Raw genomic sequence first — 12,500 nt, 5'->3', positions numbered from 1 at the left:
GCCTTTGAGTTGGAATTACTTCAAAAAGAAGAGCCAGAATAAGACGGCATAGGAAGAGGCCCTATCTGTCTTGATGCATCAGCTATTTGAGTTGATGATTTGTTGAAGTATGCAGCGTATAGAAAGCCTTTAACAACCTTCCAGCTTTCTTCCTCATGTTTTCACTTATAGCGGTGCTCAGAATAGCCTGCAGACAAGACTACAATATGAACTGTAATAGTGGCAGAAATCCTATACCAGGCAAGAGGTCATGCAGTGTGAACGCAAGCACTGATCAGAGTTGGGAAAGCGCACACGAGTTTGCGAGGCAAAATGTAGTCTACATGTGTGTTAAGGCGAGAAGCATGCATGTCTAAGAGTGTGTGGCCGTACGGTGTACGATTGGCTGGTTACGAACTGGCATCTGCTCCGTGAGGTTAGTGTAGCGTGCCGGGGGTCAGAGCGGGGCTTAGCGCAGACGGCCATGATATAACTGGCAAGAGTGTTGTACCGACATGCAAGGAGACCAGCTGCAATCACCACGGTTACGACCCCCAAGATGCTGACACACCTCGCCTATGAAAATCGAGAAGACACGGATGAAGTGAGTGAAGAAAGTTCAGCATCCAAAGTTTTAGTCCAGAGGCTTTCTTAGGACTTTTTTCGATGTACATACTACGGCTTTTTATTACTTTTTTTGATTTATTATACGATGACTATACTTTTGTCTTTTTATTAATTTTCAACAAACTATAAGATGGCTTTTTTATAGCTTAGATCATTTTTTTGGGCACACAATACTATGATTCTTTTAACACTACTATAACTTTTTCCAACATACTTTGTCGTGACATTTTTGGTTCATGACCTTTTTGTGACTTTTTTTCGACTTACATCTTTTTATGACTTTTTAACATATTATGCTATGACTTCTTCATGACTCTTTCAGATAGCCTTTATAATGACTTTTGTGACATTTTATAGTGTGGTTTTTAGTGCCATTTCTCGACTTACTCTACCAGGACTATGAAGTTCTATACTTTGACTGTTTTGACATACTGAACTATGACTTTCTTGACATTTAATACTATGACTTTTTTTGTCAGGCTACTCCGTGCCTTTTTTGACATGAGTTGTGACTTATTTGTCGTATTATACTTTTTTTTTTAGTAAAGCAACAATAAAAAAGCTTTCGGTGGCATTTAACGATGCTCAAGCCCCAAAGATGTTCAAGTACAAGTCACGTTTGTGATTAATAATCTTACCACCTTTCTTGCTTTTATTTTTCACTCTTTTATGACATACTAAATGATCATTTCTGAATTATTTTATGATATTCTTATGGTATGCTGTACTTTAGTTTTTAGAGCATTTTGATGGCATACTATTCTTTTATATTATATTATATTTTATATCTCTTTTATGGCATATTTGTATGACATTTGATGACATACGATCCTATGACATACTGAACTATATTTTTATGGCATAATACACTATTTTATATTTTGTGGCATAATAAAATATATTTGTTTAACATTTAACATTATGTCACAGTTTAATCTTATATTAATTATGACATTTTCATCGCATACTACATTATGACTTTTTGAAATAATATCTTTCCGACTCTTGTATTGCAGACTATTCTATGATACTTTTTTTTGACATACTATATTATGACACTTTTATGGTATACATACTTGCTGAAACAATAATCAAAATAACAATCAAAAAAACAAGCAACGACCATAGCAACACAAGTTAGCCATTTAACTGCAAGCAGCTTCGTATTTAAAGAAATGTATTTCTCAAACTCTACAATTACACAGTTATGAGTATAGCGTTTACTATCAGCTATCTTTTTCTTTCCTCTTGATGTTATTTGTTGGCCTGTATGCTAAGTCCTCGTCCACTCGTTGACGTGTTTATTTCCTCTGACAATAACAGGAAGAAAAGTAAAAGAAAATCGATACATAACAGCACCTTCCTTCTCACAATAATCTCTAGTTTTTGCCTTGTCTCACTCGGGTGAATATGACCTCTGGATCCTTTGTTTATTCGCCCCCAAACAGACAATGAACTAATTATACAGACAGGAGCTAGCTGTAGGCTTACTAGCAACTGACATGTGGCCATTGTGGTGTCAAAAAGTGATCGTCTGCCACAAACTGATTTCTGTTCGCGGGAGCAAGTGCAGCTTGTTAAAGCTGTGTCGCCAAGTCTATAGTATCTATAGTATACAGCTGCTTCTATCTGGATCAGTCATGACATGCAAATACACATAACTTTATGTCTGTGGTAATAGCAAAGGTATGTCTTTGTGAAATGTTTCTTCAAACTGAATAATCACAATTGTGGCCAAACAAGTGTTTGCACTTTAGTATTCAGGCATGACATTGACGTGAAACAGACAATACTATTGTTTCTGATAACATGTGTTTGGTATGTTTAATATCCGTGTTTATGTTTGGAGACTAGACTGCAATTATAATGATTTACAGATGGGTTGTAGAAATGATCTCTTTTGCAATGTGGCTATGCATTATTTTACCTGCTCTGTGTCCTATAACCAAACCAGTATTCATTACCAGTTTAAATATCTTTAAAGCGGTAATCGACCTGCAGTCCATCAGACTGATTACAGCCCACCCAGCCTTTTTTACCTGTTGAAATACCTTTAAAGGGGCAATACAACCCATAAAATCCACCACCAACGAAGGGAGTCTGGAGCAGAAGGAGGCATCCAGACAACAGCTTTGCCAACCCAGCTCGAAAACCTCAGGCAGGGCAAGCTGCCACACGCCACCATTATCTCAATCACTCTACCATAAAGCTGACATTTTCATGGATGTGTTACAGAAACAGCAACAAAATAAATATAAGTGTAAGTACTGTAGAATTAAAATTTAAAGCTACAATCAAAAAAGGTCTCAACTCAAAGCTGCAATTTGTTACTTGCTGAAGGGAACGTTGCAGTGCCCAGGACAACCTGTCCAGTACTGTCTGTAGCTGGGACAGATGAGAATCCCACGGCGCAGGGTGATATGACGGCCTGGATGAGTTTTTATGTAATTGGAGAACACAGAGTAGGCCCACTGCTGCTGGCACATGGGCACCGAGAGGGTGCACCGTCTGCTGAGTCATAATGGGCGAAGTGGTTCTCACTTCACCCTGCACGGCTCAGAAAGACGGCCCTATAACCAGAGTGAATCGGGTTGTGACTGTATTGGGATGAACAGCCATACTTTGCTGCAGAAACCATGTGTACTGTCCAAGTGTATCATCTGTCTGAATAACATGTAAAGTTTTTAAAGAACAAAGTTACAAGTACTAAAAAGCCCAAACTAATGGGACTGTAATTATATAGGGAAAACTGTTGAGATCCTACTTTTCTATTCACAGATTCCACTTAAATGCAAACATCTGTAATGTTTGGTGTTAGTGTGCGCCATAAACAGAAAAGCCATGTACGGTTACCTAAATAGTAAACGGCTGAATTTTGTCAGCTTCATGGTCTTTATGCTGCATTCATGTAATGTGGGACGAAAGGTAATGATGAGAAAGACTCTTAACGGAAAGCATTCGTTCCACTAGACACCTCAAGGTGGCCTGTGTTCCAAATGAGCAACACACTCAGTAGCCGTGTTTCCATTCACATGTGTTTTAAGTATCGTATCAGAAAAGCTGTAAGGAAACGGCGAAATTTGATAACACTTCTCCAATTACATTCAAAAGGTTGTTTTACGCTCGCTTGAGGTGGTTTTTGCATTTGTCGAAAAAGATAAATAGATTTTGGAAAAGTCTTTGCTGAACAAATTCTGACGTAGCAAAGATTTAACAGGACTGATCAGTTGTGTTTGCTGTCGCCGTCTTCCCGGATATTCTATAATGTGCGAATGTTTGTCTTCGTCTCCGGACAACAGGAAACGAGGCCAATACTAGCTGACATGAAAGAACAACTAAAACTCACTCAAATTGAAGCTAATTCAAACGAAGACCTATCTCTGTTTCTCTATCTACGGTTTACTAGTGGACTGCCGCCATGTGTAGCCTGTAGCACCACCCTCTGACCATACGACGCTGGTCAGAGCTGGTCTGTTCCAAAACAGAAACGTGGCTAACGTCAGATTTTCTTTTTTTTGCGACATTTTAAATGTTTGCTTAAGATTTGCCAATGATTATCTATGGTTGTGACACACAGATATGTGCATTTGAACCTAAATTCATTGATTTTGGGGCCGTAAGTTAGCAAACAAATGCCAGTTTACGCAGGCGCCAAGCAATGCTAAAGCTTCTGAAAACTTTATCTGTAATATTAAACAATTATGACTGTAGAGATGACATCAAAGTTAAAAACATAAAATCAAGTTTAAAACCCTTAGAAGGTTCATTACTGCGTTGGTGTAATTTGATGACATCTGACTGACAATGGAGTGAAGCAGTGATGACGTGTTTTCATAGGCCGACCCCAGAAGTTAGCATAGTGCTGGTTTCTACCGACAAAAAGGTCTGTGGCAAACAAAACTTTATGATATTTACACGTTTTTGTTCAGCAAGATGAGCGTGAGTAACAAAGAGACCGTTATAGCGGACTAGTTAGTGTCATTTAGCCACTTATAAGACACGTAAGCACCTCAAAATCCACAAGAGTATTTAATGACGTATTTTATATTGTAGAACAAAGCGTTAAATCACTTAAGCTTGTGTTAACCACACACCTTATTTCGAACTTCTAACCTCAAACCCATTTTAAAAAAAACATTGTCTTTGAGACGAGGGAACCGGAAGTGCAAAAAAACGCTGACTCATATCCAGGTTTTAGGACTCATGACTCGTATGACTGAACAACCCACCCACTCTCCACTTCAACAGTGAACTATGATTGGTGCACTGAAGAATCACTGCACTGATTGTTCTACGAGTGACATCTGTCACATCACACGTAGTCATCCGATGTGCCGTGGATTTTGGGGTAACGCACTTAATGAATAGTGTTCACTTACGACAGCCCGAGTCAGTCATGTAATGGTCCAAATAGTGTCCGTTTACCAAATTAGCTTCAAATGAAGGTGTTGGTACCTCATTTAGCACTCATTAAAGCTATATTTACAGGCATATTTACCCACTTGGACGATGATGTGAGCTGTAATTACAAGTCAAATGGCTTTTAACATTAATTTGATGTGAGCACAATATTAGGCTTTAACATTGGCTTTGTTTGAGCTTAGCGCTAAACTTAACATGCTATTTCTGTCACTGTTGCCATTGTTGTTTACTGGTGTCAGAAGTTATGAATAGTTACGTGGTTGCTTTCTCTTTGTGTTCGCCGCTCTTATTGTGCAATATTTTTTTTCTTGCCCCTTGTTATTGCTGTCTGTTCATTTTTTTTTGTTTGCGTCGTCAACCCTCGTCGCTCTGCTCTTGGTTGTTTGGTGAGGCTGGAAGTATTTTCTGAGTTGCATGAGAAAAAAGAAAAAAAATGATGCATTGGACTGTCGGTCAGTGACGCCCAGAGACGTGATGACAAACGGGGATCAATCTGCGCACACAATGGACAGACTCCACGAAGATGAATATTCAGTATAGCGTGGAGTTTCATGGGTTGGTAAGAGCCAAAAAGACATCCTTCTCACCCTACAGCGCCCTATGTTTCCCTCCCTGTGTACTCACACAGCTGGGCCAGCAGACTGCTGGATGGATGAGGGGGGAGTTGAGTTACATTCCTTCCATCGGGGCTGTGTGTCTGCCAACCAGGTCACTCCCAGTTCAGTCCCGGGAAATTGGGAGGGAAGAATTTCCTCTATGTGTCCATAGTGGACACGGCCGCAACCACACAGAGGCCTGTGTGCACCCGGGGCACGTGTGTGTGTGTGTGTGTGTGTGTGTGTGTGTTTATAGATATGTGTGTGTGCTTATGATTCTTGAAACTGAGCCCCCAGTGTTAATATGACTTGCATGTTGTTTTCTTAGGAGGACACTGTAGGAAAGGTGGAGGTTGTGTGTGGCGTGTAAGTGTGTGTGTACTGTGTCAAGGTGTGTTGGCGTGTGTGTAGTTTAAAGCATGCGCCTGTGTGTGTACGAAAGACAGTGAAACCGCGATGGAGAGATAAGAAAGTTCTTCCTTCCAAAGTTCCGTATCTCCAATATTTTTTCACATTTTACTGGCTCTTGTGCAGATTGAATTGCAATGTGCACAAAGATATCAACTCACAGCCTGATGGGTATTGAATTGAACATACTGGGGGCTGCATTTATCAAACCGGTGACTCTTAATGATCTCTGTCAAGACATGGTTCCATTGTCACTGATGCAACCAAGATAAATTGCCGCACATTTATTGTACTTTGAAAAGAATTCAGTTCCATGTACTGGAGAGCAACGCTTTGACCTCCCTCCCTTGCAGACATCTCTGCATCTCCTGTTCTGTTCACCACTTACACGCGCAGATGACGGATGCTTCCAGAAGATTCCAGGTCCTCTGGCTGCCTCGCCGCAGGCTAATACTAGAAAGACGGAAAGATAAACGTACGGGAACAGAAAAGGGCTGAAGTTCATTTTCCCATTCTGCTGTTGGTTTGTGCTGCGTTACACACTTGTTGTACGGCTCAGTGTGTACGTTGGTGGGGATCAGATGGTGGCATGTTTCCTGTGTGCTCATGTATCATGTGGTGCACTCAAACCAGAGGGGCACGTTTGAAGACAAAACGAGGCGCATTAGCGCCCAAAGTGTGCACTGCTAATGGAAACAGACAGAGCATTGCAAAAACATGCCATTCCTGATTATCGGCACCTGTTGTAAAATGCAGCATGACCGTGAGAACTTTAAATTTTTTCAATTTATTGCCTCTGTGTGCATCTCCATGTAAAACTCAGTGCGGTCAACAATTGGACTGTTCGACCGACTAACTGTGGAACTAATGACAACTCTCAACGTCAAGTGTACTTTGTGTAAACGAGCAAACGTTAGCATGCCAACGCACTGATTGTGGTAAACATACTTTGAAAATGTCGGCATGTTAGAATTCTCATTGCTACCATGTTAGCATGAGTTAGCACATAGCCCAAAGCTTCTCTGTGCCTATGTATAACTTTTTACTCATGTTCACACATTTACTGGGTTGTCTTGAAATACCTGCCTGTCAGTTATGAACCAGTCAGCAAAAGAACAATACACAGCTGGAGAAAATATTTCTGAATTAAATGCAACAATGAGTTTGTGGTTTTTGCTAAAGTACGTTTGTTGTAAGTACATCATGACCTTAAGGCCAATAATTTACACTGGAAACACACGGAGGCACCTTTTTTAAGGAACTTTGGATCAAAGTCATCAGCTGGCTTTTTGTATAAAAAGTTCACATTAATTCCAGGTACATTTAAGGATAGATATAAGAAGGGTAAACAAACACTTTGTAAATGGGCAGTTACAGTGCAATATATTATGCTTGACATGTTAGCTAAACCTGCATTTAGTGATTCTTTTTGCCACTTTGGGGCAGTGGAAACAAGCCGTGAATTCAACAATGACGTACTTTTTACAACATGTCATACTTGTTAGCCAACAGTTGCTTCTTTCCACATCCAGCAGATTCAGAGCGATATAGTTTTTTTAAAGACGTGTTTCCGATCACCTGTTGCATTGAAGACCAGTATTCACTGGACTTTTAACTCTGTTTTTGGTCTCCACCAGCTCCTAAGGGAAATATTAGCTGCTAAACGCTCCTCTATGTTCACAAGCTAGTCGCTAACTTTTCCTGTCTGTTGTTTATTGCTGAGCAGGTTCTGTACAAAGGGTTTATCAATGTTTTTTTGCTGAATACAGTTCTGCATCTAGAAACATGGCTGGTGAGAGCGGATCAAACGGTAACAAAAGGAGCTGAAACGTTACATTGGGCTGAGGACAAATGTAGAGTCAAGGAATAATTATATGTGAGTTTGTCTCCCCCAGTGACCCATTTCACATACATGTAGTCATGTGACCCAGTGCTGATATATGATATTTTGATTATAGCAACTTTAAAGCAAGACATCATTTCCAGGTAAATCTTGAGACAGGAGAGTCTTAGTTCTGCTTTACAGCACAAAGAAGAATCACTTTATGGCACTAAAAATAAAGGTATTCTACTCAGCCACCGATTCAAATTTGACCGCAGTTGCACAACGCTGATGACAAATGTTCCTTTTGTGCCTTCAATCAGATTCGTGTGGACCCACATCTGGGGAGACGAGGACTGTCTCAAACGTCCTGTTTGAGACAGGAAGTCTGGGGTTTTCTACGAAATGTGGTCTAGATTTTGAGACGTCAAAATTCTATACACTTAACCAACCTCCCAGTGAGGTGAGGTAACTTCACTTGTTTCACTCAATGCTGACAATGAATAAGAAGATAACACGCTTGCTGTTTATGGTATAGGGAGACCAACAGAAGTGGAAGTAACGACGGAAAAGGCAGACATCGTTCTGTGTGCTTTAATAAGGGTTTGTGAGTGTGACACATGTGAGCGGAATATGGGATACATAGAGGACTTATACAGACACACACCCCCACACACCCACACACACACAGATTTAATCCCAAGGACAATTTCTCAATTGAACCTCAATATTCATAGTGTAAAAGGCGCTCCTGCAGCTCCTCCAGCGGGTCATTCAATCGCTGCACTTTGTCTATTACACTTTCCTGGCAAAGGATCCTGGGTACAGTCCACTGTATCAGCGTGACACAGTCTCCAGTCTGCCCCTGAACTCCTGATTTACTGGTTCTTGGAAGTCAAATGTGTCGCTCGGGCTCAAATGGCTCATGACATGACTGACATGTCGCACAAGAAGGAGAGGCGCTCCTAATAAAAACACACTTGTGTCAGAAATGAGATCAAATTAGACATCTGATCTGGTAACATGGCCTCCTCGCATTTGAGTTTTCAAGTGCACATTAGGGCCACTCTATGGATATAAATATAGGCTATATAAACACACACGCAAACAAATAGCATTGTTCAACAAATATAGTCCGTGATGGATTACTGTCTTGTTTGAGCCCTGATAAAAAGCCAGCTGCTGCCCTCCGACCACGTGGGCCGCCTCTGCTGTCCTGTCATGACTCGGTGCTGAGTGGGACATTAGCGGGTCTCTTCCCCAGCAGCCAGCGCCGTGCGAGAGAGGGCCATTCCTGTCTGCATTGGCTCTGGACTGAGTTTAGCATCATGGGAACCGTCAATAGCAGCCGGGGTCCCGACAGGTCACGCAGGAGTTCAGCTGAGTTAATCCGGCTGACAGGGTGCCCTGTCAGTCAGGGATGCAGGGGCTGTCCTGAGAGGGGGGTTGTGTTTGTGGAAGACCGGGGAGTGTACTCAGCTGGGTGGTCTCCACACCCCACACCCCACCCCACCCACTCCCAGTGTCAAAATATAGACTGGACGAGGATTCTGCCTTTTGCATGTGTGCAAGGATTTGCCAGTCAGTTTTCAGTTTCCTGGAATGCAACCTGATATAACGGAGCCACCTGGTGGTCACAGAGGCATTAGCATCTCACCAGAAACAATCTATGTATTCAACAAACAATAAGACGTCAACTTATGCGCTCCAATGCATAGAACAATTTTCAATTGGTTATCATTTTCTGTAAGAAGCATGCAAAGACCGCCTCACCTGGATGACCTGAATTAAAACGCAGGGGCAGTTGAAACTCTTTGAGATCTATGTTGGTGAACGTAACATACAAACTCTCAAACATACACTTCTACACTCAATGCAAATGGACACATATAGACCTTGTTGTGAGCAGTTTCATGGAGGAGCAATGGTTGAAAGAAAAATGAGTTCCTACATGAAACTGCTCACAACGAGGTCTGTGAGTAGCCGGGTCCTGATTTCTGGAAAAAAGTCTTTGCTGTAGAGTTTCTTTCAAATGTATTTTTTCTTTTGGCGCTTTGAGCATCACAAACCGTATGACATATAGTCCCGTTATACTGGAGAGAAGGCAATACCTCCAAAACTAGGCAACTCACACCGAAACAATCCAGAATGAGAAACAGGCCAGAGACTGTGGGGTGAGCTGTCCCTTTAAAGTTCATCTCTCAGGTTAAGTGGTAATACCACAATGCAAAAGAAAAACCTGCACTCAAGAAAAAGTACGACCAAATGTACTTTAAGTAGGAAAAAGTACTCAATATGCAGCCGAATGGTCCCTCTTAACTGTTGTATTAGTATTTATTTGGTTGGTTAATTAATTATTACCAAGGCATTGATTGGCAGTGTATACACATATGAATTCACAGGCTTTGTGTTTTGGCCTACATCTTGTGTTTCTTTCAGGCTGAATTTAAAACCAGGGATAAATGCAATTTGTTTTATATGGAAAACGGATCAAAACAAAGCTCCCTTTGTAGAGATGTTGAACAATCTTTCAGGGAGAAATATCAATGTTTCATAAACTTGTCCAGACGTGATGTATTTCTATAACTATACCACCAGCATGGGTTTTCTCAAAAAGGCATTCTGCAGAGGGAGTCTCAGCAAGCAGCCCACTGTAAAGGTTTGTAAAGGTGCAGGCGAAGGTAAACCGAGGTGGGTGGGACATGGGCCCGGCATGTGGCTTCATGGGGAGTTGTGTCTGTGCGGGGGCTCAGACGGTGGGAGTAGAGCTGCAGTGATGGCCCAGGTAAAGGTAGCAGGAGACGCAGTGAGGAGCCACCAGGACTGTGCCGAGGTTTACTCTGACATGGCTACTGTCAGCTCCAGTGCAGGTGAGTTCATGTCCCAAAAGAAGAATACTAGTTTGTTTAATATTATGATGGTGTTTCCTCGACAACACGGCAACCTGCAGCAAAAGGTCTCTCTCTTGCCAAGTTTTCAGCAATATTTCATCATTTAATTATTAAAGTTGCTTTAATGCAGTGTCTCCTATACAGTTATAGTGTTGCATGCTAGTCTAAAAGCTATTTATGATGTGTTTGTTTTGATGGTTTAAGATCAAAATTGTTAAATTGAACTAATATCTGCTAATATCAGCATACAACGTTGTCTGGTGGCTGCTTTAGAATGAAACTTTTAGCACCTTACTTCCTATTGGTCTGATCCTAATAGTGTATTAATTGCCATGTAGCAATTTAAAGTGTTTACCTTTATAACAGTAATCAAAGGATGAGTATTAAACTGTGAATATGTAACCAGGTTTGGTAAAAATAGTTAAGAGAGTAGGAACCTTTGTGAGCGAGACTACACCTTTAATACCCATCATCAAATCAGCCTCCTCTGTCTCGTCTCTAACCGCCGTGATGTGAACGGACGAGGTCAACTCCAATTTGTCAGATTAGTCACTTTGTGGTAATAATCTCGGTCAAATCCCCCAGTTTCTGGTATCTTTTTCTCACGAGTTTTGTCTTTGGCAGCTAAAGCTCCATGGCTCTCGGGTTGCTTGGTGGCAGTGGGAACCATGAAGTCAGTGTAATCCCTCTTTTTTTGAGACACTCATTTGGTTAAACGAACTCTCACGAGTGTTTTTAGGCCACTTTTCCCCCATTTTTTTTCTTTGATGCCAAGAACTCGGGAAACAGGAGCCAGAGAATTGTCCTCCAAAAATTCTTTTCAGAGGCCATGCCGCAAAGCCCCAAAAACTCTTATTCTTCCTCCTGAAAACAGATATAGGAGGGTCGGCGAGGAAGGTGTACGAGACCTCCATGGGCGTCGGCCTCGGCAGGCGGAGCCGGGCCTACCCGTCGCCGGCCAGGAGACGACACCGCACCACCTTCAGCCACAAGCAGCTGGAGCAGCTGGAGGTGGCCTTTGGACAAAACCCGTATCCTGACATCTACTACAGAGAGGAGCTGGCTCGCATCACCAAGCTCAACGAGGCCCGCATTCAGGTGGGACGGCCTTCAGACTAAGATCTCCCAAAAGTCACGAGGTCACGCTGATACTCAGAGGGAAGGATGCCAAAACCAGTCACTTCATTTAAACGTCTATTAGTAGATCTGTGATTTCAGCTTCGCAGAAAGCTTTACAAGTTTTTATCATTTATTACCTGTAATTCCCCTTATAAACAACAAGATCCAAACAATTCACTGGTTCCAGCTTCTTAAAGGTGAAGGTTTGACTTTGTATTTTAATTACCGCACATTGTCCTTCACTTTGTCCCTGTTGTAAACTTTTAAATTAAATGTACAATACTGCAGAAATGCTGCATTAAACATACTTGTAAAGTTGTCCCACTTTACTTGAAAGCACTGTTCTGCATTTTATTTTGAAATGTGAGCAGAGACAATGTGGCAACGTCTGCAATATTTAGGCAATTATTATTTTACTTTTAAATCACATCTCAGGTAAATAATGAGGAGGTTCCCCTTCCCTGAACACATGGTGTGGTAGTGTCAGTGGTATCGGATGTGTTGTTTTGCTTCAATGTCGAAACAAGTCAAGGATTTAAATGTCCCTCTTTTGCTGAACCCACCCAACAGAATGCTTTATACCTTGTCCCTAACCTGTCCTCGTCTCTAACCTGTCCACGTCTCTAACCTGTCCTC

General features: G+C 41.5%; 1 protein-coding gene across 1 annotated transcript in view; it reads left to right on the top strand.

Annotated features, from left to right (window-relative positions):
• Window positions 1-10,544: 10,544 nt before the first annotated feature.
• The window catches only part of prop1 (PROP paired-like homeobox 1), a 2,474-nt gene continuing 518 nt past the window's right edge, over window positions 10,545-12,500 (top strand). Inside the window, 2 exon segments of the mRNA XM_031876135.1 lie at window positions 10,545-10,724; window positions 11,620-11,843. Of these exon segments, the coding sequence (XP_031731995.1) occupies window positions 10,568-10,724; window positions 11,620-11,843 (381 nt within the window). The 5' untranslated portion in view covers window positions 10,545-10,567.

This window comes from Anarrhichthys ocellatus, unplaced genomic scaffold, assembly GCF_004355925.1.
Source record: "Anarrhichthys ocellatus isolate YVR2014 unplaced genomic scaffold, GSC_Weel_1.0 scaffold104, whole genome shotgun sequence".
Taxonomy (NCBI): domain Eukaryota; kingdom Metazoa; phylum Chordata; class Actinopteri; order Perciformes; family Anarhichadidae; genus Anarrhichthys; species Anarrhichthys ocellatus.
Note: the sequence above shows the minus strand (reverse complement) of the source record. Positions and strands in the feature narration are given on the sequence as shown.